Raw genomic sequence first — 25,098 nt, 5'->3', positions numbered from 1 at the left:
CCAGCTCTGCATCTTATCTATGTCCCTCTGTAACCCACAACATCCTTTGGCACTATCCACAACTCTGCCTACCTTAGTGTCATATGCAATTTTGCTAACTCATCCTTCTGCACCCACCTCCAAATCATTTATAAAAATTACCGAATACCCATCATGTGCAAGACTAATATAACTTTTAGGATTCCATGCAAAGACTGCACAAAACACTGTGTAGGCAAACTAGTAGTCCACCGCCACGAAATACCACGACTAACGTCCTTAGTAGCCACACATACAAATGACAAGGACCACAAATTTGACTGGGACGACTCAACGATCATAGGACAAACTCAACATCGGACAACTAGAGAATTTCTGGAAGCATGGCACTCATCCACTGTCTCCATCAACCAGCACATTGACTTAGACCCAATATACCAGCCCCTAGAGAACAACCAGAACTGGCAACTGGAAGCAGCAGTAACAGAACCAGCTAAATTCCAGAAGACATAGTACAGCAACGCTTCACAGGAGGCTCCAAAGCATTGAAGATATCAGAGGGTAAATTATGTTAGTCTTACACATCATGGGGATAGTGTCACCTAGACAGGGGACAAAATATCGCAAATCATCTTCGCAGCTCGGCGAACATTCCCACAACCGCAACAACAGGGTTTGATTAGAAATAGACAACATGGCTTTGTGAGTGGGAGATCATCGCAATTTTGTTTGAGTTCTTTATTGAAGTGACCAGTAAGGTTGATGAGCGAAGGATGGTAGGTGTAGTCCATATGGATTTCAGTAAGGCCTTTGATAAGGTTCCACATGATAGGCTGCTCTGAACAGTTAGATCACATGAAACTGGGAGAGCTGGCAAATTGGATACACAATTGGCTTGATGGTAGGAAACGGAGGGTAATAGTGGAAGGATGCTTGTCAGACAAGAGGCCTGTGACTAATGGAGTGCCTCAGGGGTCGGTGCTGGGCCATTGCTGTTTGTTATCTGTAGCAATGATGTTGATGAGAACATACAAGGCCTGATCAGTATGTTTGTAAAGGACAGTAAAATAGGTATCATGGACAGTGAGGAAGGTTATCATAAATTGCAGCAGGACCTTGATCAGCTGGGGAAGTGGTTCTGAGAAATGGCAAATGGAGTTTAATACAGACAAATGTGAGGTCTTGCATTTTGGAATGTCCAATCAAGGTACAAGTTTCAGGGTGAATGGTAGGGCCTTAAGGACTGTGCTAGAACAGAGGGACCTTGGAGTTCAGGTTCATAGTTCTCTGCAAGTAGAGTCACAGGTAGACAGGTCAGTGAAGAAAGGTTTTTGACATACTGGCTTTCATCAGTCAAGGCATTGAGTATCAAAGTTGGGAAGTTACGTTGCATTTAAAAAGGACGTTGGTGAGGCCGCACTTGGTGTATTGTGATCAGTTTTAGTCACCTTACTATAGAAAGGATGTTATTAAACTGAATAGAAATTTACAAGGATGTGGCCAGGACTCCATGGTCTGAGATATAGGGAGAGGTTGAATAAGCTAGGACTTTTTTCTTTAGAGGGTAGGACACTGAGGAGGGATTTTATAGAAGTTTATATGATCATGAGAGGCATGGATAAGGTGAATGCACTAAGTCTTTTTCCCGGGGTTGGGGAATCGAGGACTAGAGGGCATCAGTTGAAGGTTAAAGGGGAAAGAATAAAAGGGAACCTGAGGGGCAACATTTTTGCACAGAGGGTGGTACATATTTGGAATGAGCTGCCAGTGGAAGTGGTTAAGGCAAGTACATTAACAACATTTTAAAGACATTTGGACAAATACATATTTGTAAAGGATTAGAAGTATACGGGCCAAATGCAGCGAAATGTGGTTAGTGTGGATGGGTGTTCTGGTCAGCATGGACCAGTTTGGGCCAAAGGGCCTGTCTTGGTGCTATAGGACTCTATGACCACTTATCCTTCTAAACTCAATGGGTTTAGTCCAACTTGCTCAACCTTACCTCAAGATAGGAGCTTTGCTAACTTCAGGAAGTCCTAAATCACCTGCCAGGCAGCAAAATACTTTTGAAGCATTGCCACTGTTGTGATATAGAAGACAAAGAGTGCAATTTTCATAGAGCAAGACTCCACAAATAGATTAAGACGAATAGCCAGGTAGTCGATCTCAGTGACAGTGGTTAGATAGGATAAATATTGTCCAGCACTAGGAACAGCACCCTGCTGTTCTTCAAAATTGTGCCATGGAATAATTTCCATCCATCCTGGAGGGAAGGTAGAACCTTGCCTTCCTGCCCCAGTCAAATGAGGGTACCTCTGACAATGCACCATTCTCTGTGCTGCAGTGGAGTGTCATCCTAGATCAGCTACAGAGGACCATCTTCCAGCTTTTATCACCAGCCGCTTCTTCCAGAGGGGAATATGTGCTTAGATATGCTGGGAAGAACCTGAATACTTAAATAGTTAGTCACTTGCCTGAACAGAACTGGTGTACGAATGGAAAAAGAGGGATGCTGTGAAATGTTCTTCTCTTGCATTCATCATGTGATTATTAGTTGATCTTGTAATAGGGCTCACTTATGCTGACTAGAAGCTACATTTATTCATACACAAGGACCTGTCCTCTGCAGGAAAGAGAAACATGTTCAGACATTATTTATTTTTTGAAGTAGACAAAAACGTGGGGGGACAATATTTCCCTTCTACATTTTTCATGGCAAACCCTTAACTAATCAGAATTATTAGTGCAATCATTCAAAAATTGTCTTATGCAGAACTTGTTCATTCTTATATGCCTTCCATGATGATTGCAAGATGATAAGTTTCTAGAATGTGTCTTTTTTTCCTCAGCAATACTTAGTGAGTTCTTTATGTTGGAGTTTACCCAGAAAGAGGAATCTGACAAAGCAGCAGAGACGGTGGAAGTAATGGATATTGTGAAAATTTATGGGAAGAAGGTCCAATAAAGGCTGGTTGTGCTTTTGGATAAATAAGTCACATGGTCAAGATGCTTTTGCAACCCAGGTTTTGTTAATAGTTGAGGGCAGATATTGCAGAAGAGCTTGTTTTAATGTTTTAAATTTATGTGGATGTGTGGGGATGTACAAAAGTAGGAGAGTAGCAAATTTGACACCCTTATTCAAGAAAAGTATAAGGTCCCAATAGTTCCAAGCACCATCGGCATTAATTTAACTTCAGTGCTGAGTAATGTTTTGAAATTAATCAGGAAACAAAATTAACAAGCACTTGGAGAAATTTGAGTTAATTAAGGAAAGTTACTGCAGCTTTGTAAAAGACAGATTATGCTTGACCAACCAAATCAAATTTTTCAATAAAGTGAGACCAAGGACTGAGGAAAGAAATTTGATGAGTATTGTCTATATGGACTCAGTAAGTAGTAATTTGCAGTAGATGGTAATTCTTCACACTGGAGGGTGGAAAACAGTGGTGTTCCCCAGGAGTCAGTCCTAACAGCACTTTTTTTGATATATATAAATTACTTAGATTTTGGAATATGAAGTAAATTTTCAAAACTTGCTCTAATATCAAACTTGAAGGAGTGGTAAACAGTGAGGATTATACAAATTGCCTGTAACTGGTCCTAGCTAAGCTAGCAAAATGGTGACAGATGGAATTTAGTATAGAAAAGTGTGGGGTGATGAATTTTGGCAGAAAGGGCAGAGAGAGACAATATGGACTTACAGGCAGTTTCAGGGTGTGCAGTGACAGAGGGACCTGTGTTTCATGTGCAACACTGTTTGAAAATAGTAGAACATATTGAGTGAGTCATTAGCAAAACCTATGTGATCTTGGGCTCCATAAATAGAGGCCCTGAGGCCAAACATAGAGAGGTTAAATCTTTATAAAACCCTGATTAGTCCATGAACAGAGCACTGTGCATCCACTTCTGGTCACAGGAGATTTGTGTTGCTTGTTATATTGAGAATGCATGCTCAATTGCAGGCAGTCATTTTTGAACTAACTTTATTTACAACTGCCTCAACTTTTCTTTGCCCTTCTAAAACAGAGATGAATATGTTTTTCTGTGCGTCATTAGAAATTATCTTTCTCATGAGATAGTAGAGTCTAGATCGTTAAATTTATCAAGCTGAGTGACATAGATTTTTGATAGATAAGGGCTATGGGGGACAGACACTAGAGATAAGACCACGTCAGACTTGCCATGACCTTATTGCATGATCAATGGCCAATGCCTGGTTCTAAATTTGATGTTCTTAACACAGGTACTCAAGGAAAAAGTGCTCAGTTATGTTTAAAATTCACTAGAGAAATAAGTTACTAGAGAAATTCTAGATGCAATGATTTACTATGGTGAAATCTCAAATGCCTTTGATACAAATGTTATCTGAATTTATTTAATTTTTAAGTTGTGCATCAGTGTAGAAACCATTCAGCCAATCATGACTGTTTAATGAAAGAGCTCTACCTGTAGTCCCACTGCCAAGCTGTCTCCTCCACCCCCCACAGCACTGTAATTTTATCTCCTTCAAGTATGTATCCAATTCTCTTTGTAGAATAAAATAAACAGAAAATGCTGGAAATACTCAAAATTATCAGCATTAGTGGAGAGAGAGACACAGAGTTAATATTTCACACGTGTGAGCTTTTCCCAAGGTTCTGATGAAAACCTTGACTTATACATTCATGCTTTTTTCTTTCCACAGATGCAGCCATACACCACTGTGCCTTTGTTCTGTTTTTAAAGTTACTGTTATTTCCACTTCCATCTTCCTTTCAACATATGCATTTCAGGTCACAACAACTCAAAAAACGTCCCGTGATCTCTGTTTCTTTTGCTGGCCATCTTACATTTGGACCTTCTGAATAGCAAATCGTCTGCCTTCGGGAACAGTCTCTCCTTATTCGCACCAGCAAAACCCTTTATGTTTATGTAGTGAAAAGTGAAAATCGCCATAATCCCAAAGGACCATAGTTCGCTCTCCAATCGGAGAGCGCGATGACCAGGGGTGAGTTTAACCTACAGGTCACCACATCTCAGTTGAGAAGCAAAGTTGAGATGGTGCAACCTTCAATATGGCTTCAGACAGAAATTGACCCCCACCCTTGACATAATTCTGTATCAAATCTCTGTGACTATCTTTACCCCAAAAAGAACAATCCCAAAATTTCTAGCATTGGGATATTTACTTCCCAGTTTTATTTTACCAAGTACCTTAATGTGTGCCTTTGGATACCACCGCTGTTGCCTATTGAAACAAATTCACTTATTCTATTCCATCAAAGCTCCTCACAATATTTAAAATTTATAAGACATCTTTTATTCAAGCTTTCTTTAAAATCTTGATATGTTAATTAGTGGTTTTGGAGAGATTGTAACACTTTGACAGATGTTGTGATTACCAGTGTTGAAGGTTGGCATTGAAGATTAAAACATATATCAGCCAATCTCATCAACTGAGCTTCTAAATTGATGTTTTAATTAGTTTTTAAAAAATTATTTTGCTTTGAAGCTGCAAGATGTTATTCACCTTTGAGACTGCACAAAATGTCAGCTGTATTTGTGATGAGTAACAGCTCCCTGTAGATTGCCATAATGCAGGTACCAAAAATGAAACAGGCAGTCGTTATCCTGCATTTGCTGGGGCCATGGTTGAGTGCAGTAGAAGATATCCTTGAAACCTGCATTGTGTGCTAGTCAATCTATTTTATTCTGTCCCAATTCTATTTTCTGTCCAACTGATAGAAAAGCTGTTGGCATCTGTGTATCTGATTTTATCAAATAAATACTGTTGTTAGTGTGTTTGTTCATTATCTTGCATTCCCTGAGCCAAAGTAAGATATTATGTGGGTGCAATCATAGAATGATGCAGTACAGGAGGCCAATCAGCCGCTTGTGCCTGTGCCAGCTCTCTGAACGAATCATCTAAAACTCATTCAGAACCTGTCCTTTCTCTGTAATTCTAAAATTGTTTAACTTTCAGTTCCTTGTTCGAATCTACTATTTCTACCTTTTCAGGCATTGCATCCTAGATCACAGTGATCCCATTTTTTAAAACAAAATTCTCATCTGTTTCTTTTGCTAGCTGTCTTATATCTGCAACTTCTAAAAAGTAAATCTTCTGCCTTTGAGAACAATCTCTCCTTATTTATACCATCAAAATCCTTTATAGTGAAAAATAAAAATAACCATTTTCATGGAGGCAGCAGCCTAGTAGTATTATTGCAAGACTATCAATCCAGAGACCCAGTAATGGGCGGCACAGTGGTTAGCACTGCTATCTCACAGCGCCTGAGACCCGGGTTCAATTCCCGACTCAGGCGACTGACTGTGTGGAGTTTGCACGTTCTCCCCGTGTCTGCGTGGGTTTCCTCCGGGTGCTCCGGTTTCCTCCCACAGTCCAAAGATGTGCGGGTCAGGTGAATTGGCCATGCTAAATTGCCCGTAGTGTTAGGTATGGGGTAAATGTAGGGGTATGGGTGGGTTGCGCTTCGGCGGGTCGGTGTGGACTTGTTGGCCCGAAGGGCCTGTTTCCACACTGTAAGTAATCTAATCTAATGTTCTGGGGGTCCAGTTCAATTCAGCCATGACAGATGGTGGAATTTGAATTCAATAAAAACAATCTGGAATTATGAGTCAAATGATGACATTGAATTCATTATCAATTGTCGGAGAAACCTGGTCTTCCCTGGTCCTTCCCTGGTCTAGCCTGCATATGTGACTCCAGACCCACAGCAATGTAGTTGATTGTTAACTGCCTTTGGGCAAGTGGAAGGACAATAAATGCTGGCTAGCTAGTGACGCCTTAATCCCATGAATAACTAAAAACCAACATAATCTCAGAGGTCCTTTCCCATTGGGGAGGGGGGAGAGAGAGAACTGGCAGTGAGTTTAACCTGCAGGTCACCACACCTCAGATGAGAGGCCAACTTGAGAAGGTGCAGCCTTCATTGTGATCTCAGCCATTACAGAAATTAAACCTTGCTCTTGATGTCACTATGTATCAAATTTCTCTGTGACCATCTTTGTTCCAAAGAGAGCAATCTCAAATTTTTTAGTAATGGAATATTTACTTACAAGTTTTCTTCTCTCAAGTGCCCAAATTGCTATCTACTTGTATCTCGCTAGGTACCCTCACTGAGCATCATTTTACAGAGAACTAGCAGCAATATTTGTGTGTGTCAAAGATAAGTGGACCACTTGATTGGAGACACTTTTTGAGATAGATTGTAACACTTGAGTTTGAGTATATTAGTGGTCATTAATGTAACTGATCATAGAATAATAAAGAAGCAATACTAAGCACATGGAAAAAGAGATATAGGACTGATGAGGACCAAATGATTGGTCAAAGAGATAAGTATTAAGAGGTGTCTTAAAGGAGGATAGAGAGATTTTTGGTGGAGATATGATTGAAGTCCAGTAGGTGGGGGCCAGGCAGTTGAAAGCATGACCATATGTGTTACAGTCATCAACATTGGGAAAGTTCAAGCAGACAGATTTGGAAGAGTACCGAGTTATCAGAGGGCTGACAGGACACCAGCTGGGAGGTTACAAGCTGATCTCTCTATCTTTGTGATGCTAAATCTGAAGCTTGGCAGATTCCATTAATTGCTTTGGCTGGTATTTACAGACTGCACAATGGGAGATGGGCAGGACCAGTTGAACAATTGCTTGTACATTTTTAGAATTTTGGAAGAAGCTAATACTTGTTTATTCTTTATTTCGTTTCATTCATAAATGTTTGCCAAGCCAATACATTTTATAATCCTTGAGAAGGTGGTGGTGTTCCACCTTGTTGAAGTGGTGAAGGGGCTTCCACAGATGTTATTGGGGAAGGAGTTCAAGGCATAAGAGTGAACAACGCTATACTATGAAGTCATGGCATTGTGTAACATGGAGGGAAGCGTGCAGATATAAATGTTCTCATGCATTTGCTGCTCGTTTCCATTCAGGTGATGGAGGTTGTTAATTTGGAAGGCCCTGTTAATGTCTAATAGCTGCAGGTCAACGAGTGAATGGTATTCACTGCTGCATCAGTGGTGCAAGGAATGAATATTTAAAGGGTTGGTTGGTGCTAATTAAGTGAACTTTTGTGGTCTGGATGGTGTCAAGTTTCTTAGAATCATTAACAGGAGCAGTACTCATCCAGGAGGAGAAAGTGAGGTCTGCAGATGCTGGAGATCAGAGCTGAAAATGTGTTGCTGGAAAAGCACAGCAGGTCAGGCAGCATCCAAGGAACAGGAGAATCGACGTTTTGGGCATAAGCCCTTCTTCAGGATTCCTGAAGGGCTTATGCCCGAAACGTCGATTCTCCTGTTCCTTGGATGCTGCCTGACCTGCTGCGCTTTTCCAGCAACACATTTTCAGCATTTATATGACTGGTCCAGTTAAGTTTCTGGTCATTTGTGACCCTGAAATGTCATTGTTCGGGATTCAGTGATGGTAATGTATCATAGGAAGAGCTTTAGAGCAACTGAACTACTTTCAGACATTCACCGTAATGAGCATGGCATTTTGAATTTTTAAAGTATTTTAAATGTCTTAATTATTTCAATGCTGCTTAGATAAGAAAAGCACTTTCTTCTCCCATTCCAGGTCTGATCCGATGGCACCGTTTGCATCAGGAGGAGATGATCTCGACCCATTTGGGTATGAACGCTTTTATTGTAGAAATGCATTGATGACATCTTGTCCTTTCTCTAACCTTTTCAATCATAATTATTCCAATATCAAGAACCTGTGCAAGATTTGTTCAGTAGTGAAGATTTCACAAGCACATTCTTATGCTGCAATTGCTTATTGCAAACACAAAATGAAAACTGAAATAGATCTTTGCTGAATTGGAAGCAGACTTGACTTTTGGTCTTGTGGTTATGTCATTCTGTATTGCTCATTGTGTATGTAACACTGATCTATGCCAAGAGCTATCAGGTGTGATCTTAAATTTTCAAACCATTCACAGCATCACCCCCACCTCTATTAGCCACACAAGATTTCTGAACTGTTTGAATTCTGACTGCTTCAGCATACGCAATTTTAATCACCACATCACTGACATCCCTGCCTTCAGCTAACGAGACTGTAAGCTCTTGAATTATTTAGACATCTGTGTCTCTCTTTCTGTCCTTTAAGACACTTTTTAGAACTGCCACTTTGAATAAGCTTATGGTGACCTTTGCTCATGAAGCCCTTATAATTTGGTGTCAGTTCATCAACACTTGTTCTGTTGTGTCTTTAAGAGAGGTAGTTGTCCTTTCAAAAATCACATGAGCTCTGTCTCATCCTGTGCCATTGTCACAAGCATACTGCCTTGTCCCATCCTCATATAGTTTGGGGGAGCAGAAGGTTGAATGAGCACAGTTTTTGTAAATGAATAGAAAAACCTTTAAAGTTATTTCATTTGTTGTTTTCCTGAGATCCCAGGTTCAAGTTTAGGCTCTGCTTTGATCCACAAATTCAGCTGTACTGAACCAGCCTGAATCCTGATATCTGTCCTCTCCTGTTCCTTGACATTGTTTTCAAATACTGTATTGATTATTTGGCACCCACCATAACAAATTAAAATGTGCATAGAGTTCTTCTCAAAGTATTTACGCATCTAATTGTGAAACTGCATTGCCTTATAGAAATTGTCATTATCTTCACAGCAGTTCAAGTCAGTAAGGTCTTGTTTTGTTCTTTGTCATTCTTTAGTACCCTATTTAGTTTACACATATTCAAGATTTTATGGAGGTTAATCTCCAAGGGCAGTAATTAACTACACAAGCCATTTACTTCTGGGATTAATTTGTGTATGAACCTGGCCTGAAAGAAGGATTGGCAATGTGTAGAAAGTGTTTTCATCTTTAGCATTCAAAGAAAACTTATAATGAGATAATATTTCCATCTATGTTTCTTCCTCCATTTCTGTTTTAATTGCTTCCTATAATTAATAGCAATCTAAGCTTCATCCCTACACTTCAAAATAAAATGGGTCTTTTTGAAAGAGCCAATTACTGAGTGCCTTTCTTTTTTTTTAGATTAGATTACTTACAGTGTGGAAACAGGCCCTTCGGCCCAACAAGTCCACACCGACCCGCCGAAGCGCAACCCACCCAGACCCCTACATTTACCCCTTACCTAACACTACGGGCAATTTAGCATGGCCAATTCACCTGACCCGCACATCTTTGGACTGTGGGAGGAAACCGGAGCACCCGGAGGAAACCCACGCAGACACGGGGAGAACGTGCAAACTCCACACAGTCAGTCGCCTGAGTCGGGAATTGAACCCGGGTCTCAGGCGCTGTGAGACAGCAGTGCTAACCACTGTGCCACCGTGCTTTCTAAGCCTCCAACTTGTAAAACCTGTAACTGTTTTTGATGGAGTAGTAGGGATTTATTCCATGTTAGTCGGTTCACTGGCTTGTTTAATTTTCTCTTTATTTGTTTGTTCATGGATGTGAACATCGATTGTCCATCTCGAGAAGGTGGCAATGAGCTGCCTTATTGAACCACTGCAGTCTGAGGGGTGTGGATCCATATGTTATGTTAAGAAAGGAGTTCCAGGATTTTGATGCAGAGACAGTGAAGGAGTTAAAGCAGTAAAGCTCATAAAACAAGTAGTTTAAATAATCAATGCCACCAGTGTTGGTAAAAACATGCCAGATTCTTCCCAGAATTCCTCTTGACTGTGACTCATTGACTTAACAGAGTTGAGCACAGCAGTTTAGGTCCTTGCCTGTCCTTGGCATTTCTCCATCTCATGTTGAATTTTAAATGTGTTCACCCATGTTTTACAATGTTCATTTCTGGATGCAAATGTTCTCTGATTAAACTGCAATTAAGTATCAGTGTCCAGCTTGTGGTTGAACAGCGTTTTTTTAATTGAGGATGTACTGACTGATATAAGATCTCGATCTGACTGCCCTTTATCAGTCAATCTGCATTGTATTACAGTATGCTCAAGTATACTCCTGAGTTCCAATTATTATTCTGTGATTTATGAAGGTCAAGGGCAATAAATCACCTCCCTTTTTAATCAAACCAACACTGACTGGATTCTCCAGTTGTAACCTGCAGAGCATTCTTTTTCATTTAAGTTAAGTAGGTGATTATGTTTTAGCAGACGTGGTAATGTGTTTGTAGCTCTCTATTAACTGTATGCAATTTTTTTCTGAGTATATTATAGTTTGACCTGCCCTCACAGTTTGAAATCTCAATCCATGATTTTCAGTGCATTTCAATGCACTTGCTTCTTTCAGCTTCTACCCAGTCAGTGACTCTTTCTGATTCTCAAGGTTAAACCTTTGAAGCATTTGCTTTTAAGAGGAATGCTTGCATTTGTATAGTGCCTTTCTCACACAATCATTTTAGACCACTTTACGTGCATGGATTACTGATTTGAAGTACGATGAAGCTGGACAATTCATTGTGCATTGTCATAGGAACTGAGATGGAATAGTTAAATTGTATTTTCTTTCTGTGGCAGCTTCTAATTGAGTATGCCATTTCTAAATCTTTTCCTCAAATAAGGAGGAGATAGGTAATTGTACAGGAGACGATAGGTGATTGTGCAGGAGACTGTCCTTATCCAAGTTGGTTGAGAGATGGACAGGGGAAGAAATATGCCCCAACAGAGAGAATGTAGAGGTCGAGATTGGAGAAAGAAGTGTAGAGGCAGGGAGAAAATTATCTACCAGCTGGTGACAATGCGATTTTGTCTCAATTGAGAAATAACCAAGCCCATGACTTATTAGGTGGGGATGGGATTTCCTGTCCACCATTTTTCTGTCTTTTGGTTATTGCATTTTTCTGCTCTGTTATCATATTCCTTAATGCTTTGTGTTCAAAAACCAGTGATGGATATGCCCAATGTCTGAACATCCACAGACCTCTGGAGTAGAAAGTTATACCCTTTTATCCCTGGATTTCTGAACAAAACAGTCGTACTGGACCCGAAACGTGAAGTCTTTTTCACTTTCCACAAATGCTACAAGACCTACTGAGTTTCCCCAGCATTCTGTGTACTTGTTTTAAGTTATCCAGTTTTTCAGCTACAGCACCAATTGATTGGTTAATAAGCAGATGAATTAATAATTGCCCAAGGAAGGTTTAATCTGTTATATAATTAAACCAGCCTGATTTAATCTATCCATGCTGGTAAAGTTCCTAATTATAAACCCCCTCTGGCATTTCTACAGACATTCTCTGCTGAATTCAAATGTTTTCAAACTAACCTTACTTTGAAATATAAATATATAAATATTAAATATTGCCAGGCAAGATAGTGTTAAGTTGCATATTGATTTCTTTCCACTTCTCATGTCATTCAGTAGACTTTGCAGTCTTGAATTCAATATCCCTCATGTATGTGTTCCTGCCCCAAAATGCTGCTCATATATATCTGAAAATTCATGCAGCACATTTGGAAAAATAAAATTATGTTCCCAGCATATTATGATATGTAGCAGAAGTAAGCCATTTAGCCCATTGCCTCCACTCCACTATTCAGTGATATTATTGCTGATATGATTATCCTCATTCTCCCTCCTATTGCCCAGGATCAAGCTAATAAGCCTTCTCTGGACTGTCTCCATCACCAGTATATTTTTTTATTCAGGTAAGAGACCAAAACTATCTCCGTATTCTAGCTGTGGTCTAAATGGTGCCTTATATATTTTTAGCAAGAGTTATCTATTTTTATACTCCACTCCTTCTAAAATAAAGGCCAGCATTCCATTTGCCCTTCCCAGTTAGTGAGTCATGCAAAAGACCTCCTCTGATCCACCCTCCCTCCAAAATCCCTTTGTGCTGCAGCTTTCTACAGTCTTTATCCATTTAAATAATTTTCAACTCTTCCTGCCAAAATGCACAACCTCACATTTCCCCAAACAATATCCCATCTGCCAAGATTTTTACCAATTCGCTTCACCAGTCTCTATCCCACTGTAGACTCCTTGTATTATCCTCACTACTTGCCTTCCCACCTATTTTTGTATCATATGCAAACTTGCCAGTAGTATATTTTGTCCATCATCCAAACCATGAATATATTTTGTAAATAATTGTGGGCATAGCACTGATCCCTGTGGCACTCTACTAGTTTCAGGTTGCCCTCCTGAAAATGCCCTTTATTTTTAACCCCAAGTTTCTGCCTTCTATTAGTTAGCCAATCCTCTATCCGTCCCCAACACAATGAGCTCTTATTTTGAGTAGTCCTATATGTGGTACTTTATAGAATGTCTTTTGGTAATTTAAATATGTCACATCATCTGGCTCCTCTTTATCCTGCCTATTACCACCTCAAACTTAGTCCCTCATTGTTTACTTTCTCCAATTTTATTATTTCTGGACATCTTTTGTTGACTTTTGAAGCTTTCCCAACTCTGATTGACCATTAATCTTTGCCAAATTCTATGGTTTTATTTCAATGAGATGTTATCCATAACCTCCCTAGTTAACCATGGTTGGTTTATCCCCTTCTTCCTCATCAGGATATATCTTCATTGTGAAGCATGAACTATTTGCTTAAATGTCTGCCATCGTTCATAACTGTCTTTTCTGCTAAGCACCTTTCCCAATCCACTTCAACTAATTCTGACCTCATTCCCATGTAACCACTTCAATTTTAGTACAGTGTGTTTATAAACCAAGTTTCTCCCTTTCAAACTGAATACTGAAATCTACCATGTTATCATCAGTGTTCCACAGAGGATCCTTTAGCCTGAGATTATTTACTAAGCTGCTTGCTTGTACATTACCAGGTCCAAAATAGCCTGATGCCAGGCTGGATGTACATCATGTTATTCTCGGAAACTATATTGATTCACTCCATGAATTCTTCCTCATGGCTATCTCTGCCAATTTGTTTTTGCCAATCTGCATAAAGATTGAAGTCCCCCCAAAATTAATGTATTGCCGTTTTTATTTGCTCTCATTATCTCCTGATTTCGTCACTGAAGTACAAAACAGCTATTGTTAGGTGCCTTTACACTACTCCCACCAGTACCTTCTTCCCCTTTGTTGTTTCTTACCTGCATCTATATAGATCCTGTATATCTGATCCAAGATCATTTCTTGCTGAGATACTTATTCAATTTTGTCCTAACAAAACTACCCCACCACCCTACCCTCCTGTTTGACATTCCAAAAGGTCATATACCCTTAAATATTTAAATCCCAGCTTCAAGCTCCTTGTAACCAGTTGTGTAATGGCTTTAACATGCTGTTGTTTAAATTCTCTTGAGATTGTAACAGAAAACCCAGAAATCAATGAAAGCATGGATAGACCAGTTCCCAACCAGCACCATGAGTTCTTGAATCGTAAACAGTGATAGCCCATCTCAAAGAAAAAAAAGTGTATTTCTCGTAAGATTATAAAAGATTGAAGCATGAGTTGGCCATTCAGCCTACTGCATCCAGCTGAGGGGATAGATAGGTCTCTTTGGTGATCTGATTATTACAAGTGCACTTCCCTGCCATCTCAATAACACTTATGGCTCTGGTATGTATATGTTGAATTGGGCATTTTTCAATGATTTACAATTGTTAATTGTAAATCTATCATTTAACACCCACACATGCCAGTTTCTACCTTTTCCTTCTGGATCCTTTCCCTGTCCAGAATCCAACCCCTCTGGAGCAGATGGGACTTGAACCTGGGCCTCCTGCTGTATAGGACACTAGGAGAAAGTGAGGACTGCAGATGCTGGAGATCAGAGCTGAAAAATGTGTTGCTGGAAAAGCGCAGCAGGTCAGGCAGCATCCAAGGAGCAGGAGAATCGACGTTTCGGGCATAAGCCCTTCTTCAGGAATGAGTCCTGAAGAAGGGCTTATGCCTGAAACGTCGATTCTCCTCCTTGGATGCTGCCTGACCTGCTGCGCTTTTCCAGCAATGCATTTTTCAGTTAGGGACACTACCACTGCACCACAAAAGTCCCTCTTTTACAAAGATTTGCCAGTAAATACTTTTTCAATCAACCTGTTCAGGCAAGTTATAACACGTCTGGGGTAAGTGGGACTTCAGCTTGGACCTCCTGTCCCAAAGGTAGGGACACTAACACTGCACTACAAGAATCCTAAGAACCCAAATCTCTTTTTTCAGTTCAATAAGATTATTGTGTACTTAATGATTTAGACGTTCACTGATTCCAATCAACGTCAGGTCTTCAGGTAGTTTCAATTGAATTGAATCAGCCTGAAGACTTCATTGTTGTCAGTCCAAACAGCTGGCTGAGGTTGCCTGCAGTCTGCCTCAGCTGTTCACATTATTAACAATTGTGTGTATAAAATTACACCACGTTTCACATTTCTCTTTATCAGCAATTGGAAAGTAGGAGATTTGAGGCAGCTTCAAAGATCATAGTTATTTTAATTAACCTGTTCAGATGTGTTGTGCCACACTTTCAGGTTAGGGGATTTTCTGTCCTGAGGTAAGGGACACTACCACTGCACTACAAGAGCCCATCTCTTCTTTTTCTGTTTTTGTTTTTCCCTTTTATCTGTTCAGAAATGCTATTATGCAAGAACCCAACATTTTTCTTTTTGAAGAGATTCATGAGCCAGCGTGTTGACCTACTTTATCCCCCGTATCTTCATGCTGCACCTAGGCCAGTGTGTCCTTTCTGTAGTATGGGGCCAAAAGTTGAATGCAAACTTTCAGAGGCAGTTTGAGAACAGCATTGTACAGTATTTGTTTTTTTTTGTAATCAATCTGTTCTGAAATGTGATGACACACGCGTTTGGAGCAGATCTTCGGGTTCAGAGGGAGGGACAACTGTCACAATGTTATAAGAGCCCTAAGAATCCAGCTCATTTTTATTTTTTTTTGTCTCTATTCAGCAATATTACTTCAAAAGAACCCAGCACTATTTTTCAATACTACAATTTTATCCAAAGAATTCTGTGCAGTTGTAATGCACTAGGGTCAAATTGATAATGTTATAGGGATGCTTTGATGAGAAACCCTGCTTTTCCTTTTTTTTCTTTTATCCAGCTGTTACACCCCTCTGAATGTTTTATCACCCTCAAATTAAGAGCCCACCCCACTTTCTAATCATCCTGTCCAGAGATGACACACCTCTGGAGCTGAGCGGACTTGAACCCAGGCTTAGAGATAGAGGCACTGTACCACAAGAGTCTGAACCCAGCGTTTAAAAGCCCAATGACCATCCACTGCTTTCAACCAACTCCGGAGTTGTTCTGGATGACGCTTCAAGCGAACTGCATTTCAATCGCTCACGTGCAACTCTCTCTTAATCGATCAAAAATCTCTCCAACCCTACATTTCATGGTCTCAGGATGTTCCACTTTACGAAGCGTGAAGCACTTTTTCGAAACGTAGTTACAATCACAATATTTAAAAGCAATAGTTATGTATATAGCAAGCTGCATCAATGACAAGAAGATTAATGAGGAGACAAAGGCATTGTGGTTATTGGCACTGAGCTAGTAAAATCGTTTCATGCTAATGATCTGTGGGCAAGTGTTCAAATTCAGCCACAACAGCAGCTGGTGGAATTTAAAACAATTAAAATCTACACTTAACAGCTCGTTTCAGTATTGGTGACCATGAAATGGTTATCGATTGCTATAAAAGCCCATATCATTCACTTATATTCTTCAGGGAAGGAAATTGCCATTCTTACTTGGTCTGACCAACATATGACTCCAAACTCCTGTAAATGTGGTTGATTTTTAATTGCTCTCTGAAATGGCTGAACAAACCTTGCAATTCAAGAGCAATTAGGGATGGGTGCCAAATGCAGGCCTTGCCACTGATGCCCACATCTCATGAATGAATAAACATTAAAAAAAGACCAAATAATCTGCTTTTTGGTTTTCAACAATAAATAAATATTGACTAGAATACCCTCGCTGTTCTACAAAATCATGCCAAGGAATCTGTTGCCTCTACCTGAGGGGGCAGATCAGCGCTCGGTTTAATGTCTTACCCAAACGACCACCTCTGACAGTGCAGCACTGTCTATATAAAGGCATTTAGTCATTTAGAATATAGAAACTGAATATTGCTGAAAAAGGATGTATTTTGTTCAAGCTTTCGGCTTGCACTTATCAGGACAGTTTGCAAGAAATAACAAAGTCAAAGAAAAGCAATGTGTATGAGAGGAGAGTGCTACTCGATTACCAAAGGGAGTTTAATTATACAAGCACTCTACTTGTGTCAACACTACAAAATAGTTGATAGCCTTTATTTCTTTTATTTACCAGTGAACGAAGGGGTGGAATGATTGTTGATCCTTTAAGGTCAGGGTTACCACGTTCTGGCTTTGACCCATCATCGGGGATACCGGGACAGCTTCCTCCTGGTTCAGTCCCACCTGGAGCCAGATTTGATCCTTTTGGACCAGTTGGACCGGGCCGTTCTGGGTAATGTGAACTTTTTTTAATTAATAGAAATTCATAGGAATTTTTGTAAATGAAATGAGCTTGTTTCATTGTATTTGTGGATGTGCACTGTGGGAATAATCACTTCTAACCCAACATTCTTCACTGTCGTATAAATGTTTTGCTCTCCAAAGTTCCATTGCTCCTAGCAATATTACCATGTACACCTCAATGTTTTCTCCAAATACAGCAGGATTTTGAAAGAGTATTCTCTCTAATTGCTTCGCTGAGTATTTCCATAATGCAGGAGAACACAGCAGCAATATTCAGGTCGGAAATAAAAGACAGGGTGAAATTGAGTTTCGGTTGGGGGAAGTGAGGAGGGTTGAGTCAAGTAGGAGTGAGAGTGAGAAGTGGAGATGAGTGATGAGATAGGTGAGAGTTAGAGGGACAAATGATACAAATGGAGGAGAGACAATGGGGGAGAACAAGCACCAAGAGAAATTGGTGAAAAGATAGAGCAGAAGAAGTGAAAAGACACAACCAAGATTACAGGACCAAGAGAGCATTAAAAAATGAAATACATCAGAGACAGTGTGATAGAGTGAAGGGACAAAACTGGGTAGAAGCAACATAGTAATGAAGAAGAATAGGAGAAAGTTTGGAATAAAGAGAGAGAAGTGGTCATAAGATCCAAGGGTCATAAAAAATGCAAAATAGATTTTGATTTGTAAATAACATTCCATAGAATGAGAATAGTTGCAGTATAGGAGATGGCCACAGAGCAGTGTTCTCTGCTTTCATGTGCGGAAGCAGGCTATTCAGCCCATTGAGTCCACATCAACGCTCCAAACAGTATCCCACCCAGCCCCATCCCTGTTTCTCTGCATCCCTGCAACCCACCTAGCCTGCACACCCCTGGACAAAATGGGCAATTTTGCATGCTCAATCCAGCTAACCCTCAAGACTTTGGACTGTAGGAGGAAACCAGAGCACTCGGTGGAAACCCACGCAAACATGGATGTGCAAATTCCATGACTGGAATTGAACATGAGTCCCTGATGCTGTGAGGCAACAATGCTAACCACTTGTCATTGTGTTAATTGGTTCCACCTTTCTTTTTACTACTTATTATTTGTTTGCCTTTGGAAGGCCCTAGGATTCCCTTTTATTATTGGCTACCCATACTTTCTCATTGCTTTTATTTTCTTCATACTTTCCTTCAGAACTTCCTCTATTCAGCCTGATCCTTATCATCTGTACCCTTTTGCTGCTTTATCTTGTTCACTATCTCTTGCATCATCTAGGAAGCTCTGGCTTTGTTGGTTTCTCCTTTTCCTTTTGATTTTTCACAACTGTGCTGAAACTATCTATTCTGTATAGGCAGCCCTGTGTCAATTACCGTTACGCCTGCCAGTCTCTGATTGAACTTTGCATTGAGGGAATCCATTCTCACCACATTGAAGTTGATAGTCCCCTGTTTAGTTACATTTACCCTGGAATGTGTCTTGTCCTTTTCCATATCTAATCCAAACCTTTTGGTGCTCTGATCACTGTTCCTTAAATGTTCCCCTTCTGGCACTTGTTTCAGCTCCTTCCCCAGATCCAAAACAAGCCACGCCTTTTCTTGGACACTTATCCATCTAATTCCCCTGAATTCATTTCAGAAACATTGCCCTCTCTCTGCCCTTAACATTATTACTTTCCAAGTCCATACTATGAAAACAAAGCATCAGCCGAACACCTACTCTCATTAACTCCATTTTGTGGTTTTTGTACAATGCTGTGCATGCTTTGCAAATGCGTCCCTTTGTATCTTGCCCACTTGATAGTAGCCTCTTGACCAGTATATTTTATTGGTACCTAACAGTGCTTTTATTTTTATTAAACTCTAATCAAATAGATTCTGATCTTGATTCCTTGAGACATCCTTGCTTTCCAGCATTGTAAAACTCAATTTAAACAATACTGCCCTCCCTCTCATTTATTTCCCTATCTTTCATGAAACCCATGTATTCAGGATTATGTGGCACTAGTCTTGCCTATTCTGATCCCTGTTTCAATCTTCTTTTAATTCATTCAGATTTAGATGAGGTTGTCACTGGCTGGGCCAGCATTTATTGTCCATCCTTAGTTGCCCAGAGGACAGTTAAAAGTCAACCACTTTGCTATAGGTCTGGAGTTACATGTAGGCAGGACCAGTTAAGGCTGGCAGTTTCCCTTCCTGAAGGGCATTAATGAACCATGATGAGGTTGAACTTGGTGTTGTCCGTAGTTGTAGGAAAGTTCCATCTCACTGCTCTCTAGCACGCTCACTCTGCCATTAAACAGGCTGTGCTGCACTGGTTACCTGTCCGTCACCTAATAGAATAATGAAATTATTTGGAGAGTCTTGAGCTGTTTTCTTCATTCCTGGAACGTGAGCATCACTGACTGCATCAGTGTTAATTACCCATTCCTAATTGCCACCCTGGTGAGCTACCTTCTTGAACTGACATAATCCCTGTGGTGTACATACACTGGCGGTGGGACAGAGGGAGTTTGAGAATGTTGATCTCCGTGACATGAAGGAACAGTGATAGATTTCTAAGTCAGGGTGGTGTGGGGCTTGGAGGGGAACTTGCGGGTAGTGGTGTTCACAAATATCTGCTGCCCTGCCCTGTCCTTCCAGCTGGCAGAAGGTCACAGGTTTGGAAGACAATGTCAAAAAGCCTTGATGCGTTATTGAAGTGCATCTTGCAGACATTGCACGCTGTTGCCTCCGTAGTGAAAAGAGTGAATGTTGAAGATGGTGGATAGGATGCCAACCAGGAGGGCTAGTTTTCCCTGGATGCTGTAGAGGTTCCTTAATGCTATTGGAGTTGCACCCCTCCAGGCAAGAGGTGTGTTTTCTTTTTACAAAAAGTTCTGCAGAATACGCTAAATGTTTTCATGTGTGACCCACTGGCTACCAGTATTTGTTGAGTTAAAAATTTACATTAATGTTAGTGAGCTGAGTGCATCATGAATTTTTCACTTTATTAATTGAAATCATTGAGCCAATGAGCTAAAACCTCTTAAAGGAACAGGAGAATGAGTATTGTGGGTCAAACATCAAGTGCCAGTGTTCCTATTGACACTCTCTAATTTCCATAACAGCCACATTTTTCAATCTCTGGAAATTGTTATTGTGCACATATATAGTTTTAGCAACAATCAGAATGGAAATCTCTGTTGTGTTTTGCATGGGGCTTGGTCTTTTGCTGCGGCTCTCTAAATCCCCAGGTATTTCACCGTATGTTGACAGAAGTTCCTTTGATGCCTGCTGCTGTTCACCTTATGCTGTGCAACTCAGCATGGAAGTTAGTAACTACAAATACACTGAAAGCTGAGTCCATTGTTGTGGTGTTCATCCCAATACAAACTTAACATCGTAAAACATAGGAGCAGAACCAGGCCATTCAGCTGATCAAGTCTGCTCTACTTCTCAGTATAAAAAATGAGGTCTGCAGATGCTGGAGATCACAGCTGCAAATGTGTTGCTGGTCAAAGCACAGCAGGTTAGGCAGCATCTCAGGAATAGAGAATTCGACGTTTCGAGCATAAGCCCTTCATCAGGAATGATGAAGGGCTTATGCTCAAAACGTCGAATTCTCTATTCCTGAGATGCTGCCTAACCTGCTGTGCTTTGACCAGCAACACATTTGCAGCTGCTCTACTTCTCAGTGAGATCTGGTAATCCTCAACTTCACTTGCCTGCTTTTTCCCCATAATCTTGATTCTGTTACTAAATAAAAATCTTGTCTGCTCAGTCTTGAATATACACGATGACCTAGCCTTCGCAGTCCTCTGTGGTAAAAAAAAATCCACAGATTCACTAGACTTTGAGAAAAAAGATTTCTTCTCATCTCTGTCTTAAATGTGCAACCCCTTATTCTGAGATTGTGCCGTCTTGACGTAGTCTCTCCCACAAGAGGAAACAATATTATTTCCACAACTACCTTGTCAAGTCCTCTAAGATACTTGAATGTCTCGCTAAGATTGCTGCTCATATTTCTATTTTCCATTGGTACAGGCGCTATCTACTAAATCTCTGCTCGTATGATAGTCTCTCGATACCTGGTATGACCCTAATGAAACTCTTTTGGTCTGCCTCCAATGCCAGTGGGCGATAGATAAGGCAGCTAAAACTGTTCATAGTGTTCCACCTGTGGTCTGACTCATGCTCTGAAAAGTTTGAGCAAACCTTCATGATTTTTATATTCCATTCCCTTTGAAATAAAGGCAAACGTTCCATTTGTCTTCCCAACTATTGGCTGAACTTGGATGCTCACTTTTTATGATTCTTGGATGAGGGGTCCCAAGTCCCTCTGTTCCGCAACTTCCAGCACTCTTTCTCCATTTAAACAACATTCAGTTCCTCTATTCTCTGTGACAAAGTGCATACCCTCTAATTTCCTCACATTTTATTCCATCTGCCATTTTGTTTGCCCACTCACTCATCCTGACTTATCCCTCTGTAGACGGTTTGGATCATCCTAATCATTGCCTTCCAACCTATTTTTCTGTCAGTCACAAACTTGACTATAGTACATTCACTTTCCTCATCCGGTTGTTAACATCTGTTGTAAATAATTTTGGCCACAGCATTGATCCCTGTGGCTCTCTAATCCTGAAAATGCTCCTTGTCCCAACTCACCCATTCTTTTGTTTGTCAATCCCCTATCCATGCTAATATACAGCCTTCAACACCATGGACTCTTAAGCACCTATGTTGTACCATATCAAATGCCTTCTGAAAATCCAAATATTTTATATCCACTGGTTCCCATTTATTGCCTCCTAGTTACCTCCTCAAACAATTCTGTTATTATCTTTTCAACTTCACCCCAGTGCTTTACCTATGGAAGTGAACTCACTTAGTTGCCATTTCTGATGGTGTTGTGTTTAACACATGTCCATCTACTCCACCAGGTCAAATAGTTCTTGCCCTCGTGACTCGGCAATCCTGGAAGGATAGCACTCTCAAACATGACCCATGTGGTTTGGTGGGAAGGATAAGTGTCTGTGCTTAATGTTTGATTTCTGAATGTTCACGAAATATTTCTGTTTTCCAGCCCTGATCCAGACCATCTTCCTCCGCCTGGATATGATGACTTGTTCATGTGATCTTCTTTTTCTTCCTCTCACCTCCCTCCTCTCAAAGCAAGTTGGGTTGTAAGGAAAACCCCGGATGTAAACCACAACTTGTGGAATTCTGTGGCCTTCACTACTTTTGGTTAAATAAATATTCTATGAACAGTGTAGCTTAGCCATTTGATCTGCTGCGTTCCTGTTTGATGATCAGCAGCTTCAGCTAAGCCAATCTCCCTTTTGGTGGTGGCGCATACGTGCTCAACTGAACCGGTGAAACTCTTAAGAGCAGCCAAGTGCTTTGTTGTCTTACATCTGACACATGCTTCCAGTATGGACTTGTAACCAATCTCCTGCACATTGTCACAGAGTTGTCACTATGCTATGTCTTTGAGATAGGCATTAAGAGTGTTTGAGTTCAATGATCCTGTTAATAAACTGATGTGTAAATGAAAAAAATAGTTTGATTGCACTTTGTCATGTTGATACACTCATCTTCTTGCTCTGTTTATAGATTTTTATGAAGAGTTGTTCATGAATTAATAGAATCTTACAGATCAGAAGACTATTTGGCCCATCATATTTGTGCCACTTCTCAAAATATTGATTCATTTAGTTCCATGTCTCCTGCTTTTACCCATTCACTCTGCACATCTTTACCCTTCAAGTAATGTCCTGGAAGAATTTTTTTTTAAAACCAATGCACTGTATGCACCTTGTGCTATGGAGCCAGATTCCATTTTGATGAACAGTTAACCAACTTTTTAAAAACGAGTCTGATCATTCATTGTTCCCAATTCCTTCCAACTGTTATTCATAATTCAGACACAGAGCACTGAATATCGCAATCTCACTTCGAACTTGAACAATTGTTTTCATTTTCACTTAAAGCTGAAATAAAATATTTTAGAATTGTGTTTGTGAAGTGAGTTACAAGCAAATCCAAACTTCTTTTTAAGAGAGAAACATGTTGCAGGGACCAGGAACAAAATAATTCCCAGCATACAGATTGGGAGAAGGGTATAAGCAATTCTGCCGTTCAGGCTTGCTCTGACATTTTGATAAACTTTTGTCTGTTCTTGTTGTGTTCTCAGCTTTAGTTTCCTGTCTAACCCTAACTTTGCCAATAAAGAATCTATCAAACAGCCAAAAAACATTCAATTCCTCTACCTCTACTGTTCTTTTCAGAATGAGAATTCCACAGATCTCTGACAAAAGAAAGTGTTTCTCATCTCTATTTTGATAGGGAGGCTTTATTATAATAAAATAACACCAGTGTGTGTGTGACAGGATGTCTATAAATACAGTCTGCCTTTAGTGCTTTCTCTACTTTCTCTCAATGTATATCCCATATTTAAACAAATAATTTGCTCCACACGTCAACTCACACCTTGCAGTTATGTGCAAAGACTAGCAAGCTGGGGTTGTTGACCAGAGTACTTAAGAAAAATAAGGGAAGATCTAATGGAGCTATATAAATACTGAAGGGTTTGTCAGAATGACTAGAGATAAATTGTTTCACTGCAAGAGGGGAAGTAATCAGAAGACAAAGATTTAAAATAATTGGCAAAAGAATGGCGTGGGTTGAATTTGAGAGGTTTTTTAATGCAGTGTGTTGTAATCTGAAACTCAGTCCAAACGCATGGTGAAAAGGGATTCAGTAGTAATTTAAATGGAATTGGATAAATGTTTGAAGAAGTAAATTTGCAGAGCTATGAGAAAAGAGGAGCAGGATTGGGACTAATTGGGTAATTTTTCAGGACCAGCACAGACTTGATAGTTGGAAAGGCCAACTTCTGCACTGTATGATTCTATGTAAGGATATTATTTTAACCTGACATTCAGGAATGTGATGACTGCTTTATTTATTTTGTAAAAATATTGCAATTTATTGTCTGTGAAATTTTCAGTCATTGACATTTTAGGGCATCAAGCGAAAGCAGTTAGACACCACACAATATCAAGAGACGCTAGGACTTGTATCTTAACTGATGTTAAATCTCAGATGCTCTCAGCAACGTGCCCATTTCCAGCCCTGCTACAGTAACACTTCTCTGGAACTGTGTAAATATGTAGCTGAATGAATACAGAGCAGGAAAATTTTCTTATAAAATAATTAATCGGAAGTAAACACTTTTAGTCAAGCCTGGTTATGTTTTTGGAATATTTGATTTAGTCTTTTGGAGAAGGCTTTCTCAAATATAAAAGTATCTAAAAACAAATTTATTAGTAATTTTCAAAAAGGAACTGGATATGAACATAAAAAGGAACAATGTGCAGGGCTGTGGGACAGGAGCGGGGAGTGTTTAACCCTTGCAGAGAGGATGCACAGGAACAATGTGATGCACTCAATGTTCTCCTGTGCTCTGTCACTGTGTGTGTACGTGCATTTTAGCTGTAAATAAAGTTTGTAATTTTGTTCTCCAGATGTCGCAGAAGAAAGTCTTTTTCTCAGATATCATGTTTGTACAGTTCCTGTTATTATGGACCAGATCAAATCCCCTCAAAATATATTCAGACATTACACATTCTCCTTTTGCTTTCCTTCTCTATCAATATACCTTTTGAGCATATTCACGCTTTGAGATTTCTTTCTAACTGGTGTTCTTATCAAATAATTCACCTTGCTCAATCTCCTTTCAGTTTGATAAGGCCCACTAAACATTGCTTTTAAATGGTTACCTATAACTGGAATTA

At 40.0% G+C, this 25,098-nt stretch overlaps 1 protein-coding gene across 2 annotated transcripts in view; it reads left to right on the top strand.

Annotated features, from left to right (window-relative positions):
- psmf1 (proteasome inhibitor subunit 1) overlaps positions 1 to 24,827 on the top strand; it is a 71,923-nt gene extending 47,096 nt beyond the window's left edge. The window contains exons 5-7 of one of the 2 annotated variants that reach the window (XM_060836173.1): positions 8,557 to 8,610; positions 17,173 to 17,331; positions 22,386 to 24,827. In XM_060836173.1, the coding sequence (XP_060692156.1) occupies positions 8,557 to 8,610; positions 17,173 to 17,331; positions 22,386 to 22,437 (265 nt within the window). In that variant the 3' untranslated portion in view covers positions 22,438 to 24,827. The remainder of the gene's footprint in view (positions 1 to 8,556; positions 8,611 to 17,172; positions 17,332 to 22,385) is intronic. The other variant, XM_060836175.1, reaches the window with a different exon arrangement.
- The last annotated feature ends 271 nt before the right edge of the window (positions 24,828 to 25,098 follow it).

The sequence above is a fragment of the Hemiscyllium ocellatum genome, chromosome 15, assembly GCF_020745735.1.
Source record: "Hemiscyllium ocellatum isolate sHemOce1 chromosome 15, sHemOce1.pat.X.cur, whole genome shotgun sequence".
NCBI lineage: Eukaryota > Metazoa > Chordata > Chondrichthyes > Orectolobiformes > Hemiscylliidae > Hemiscyllium > Hemiscyllium ocellatum.
Note: the sequence above shows the minus strand (reverse complement) of the source record. Positions and strands in the feature narration are given on the sequence as shown.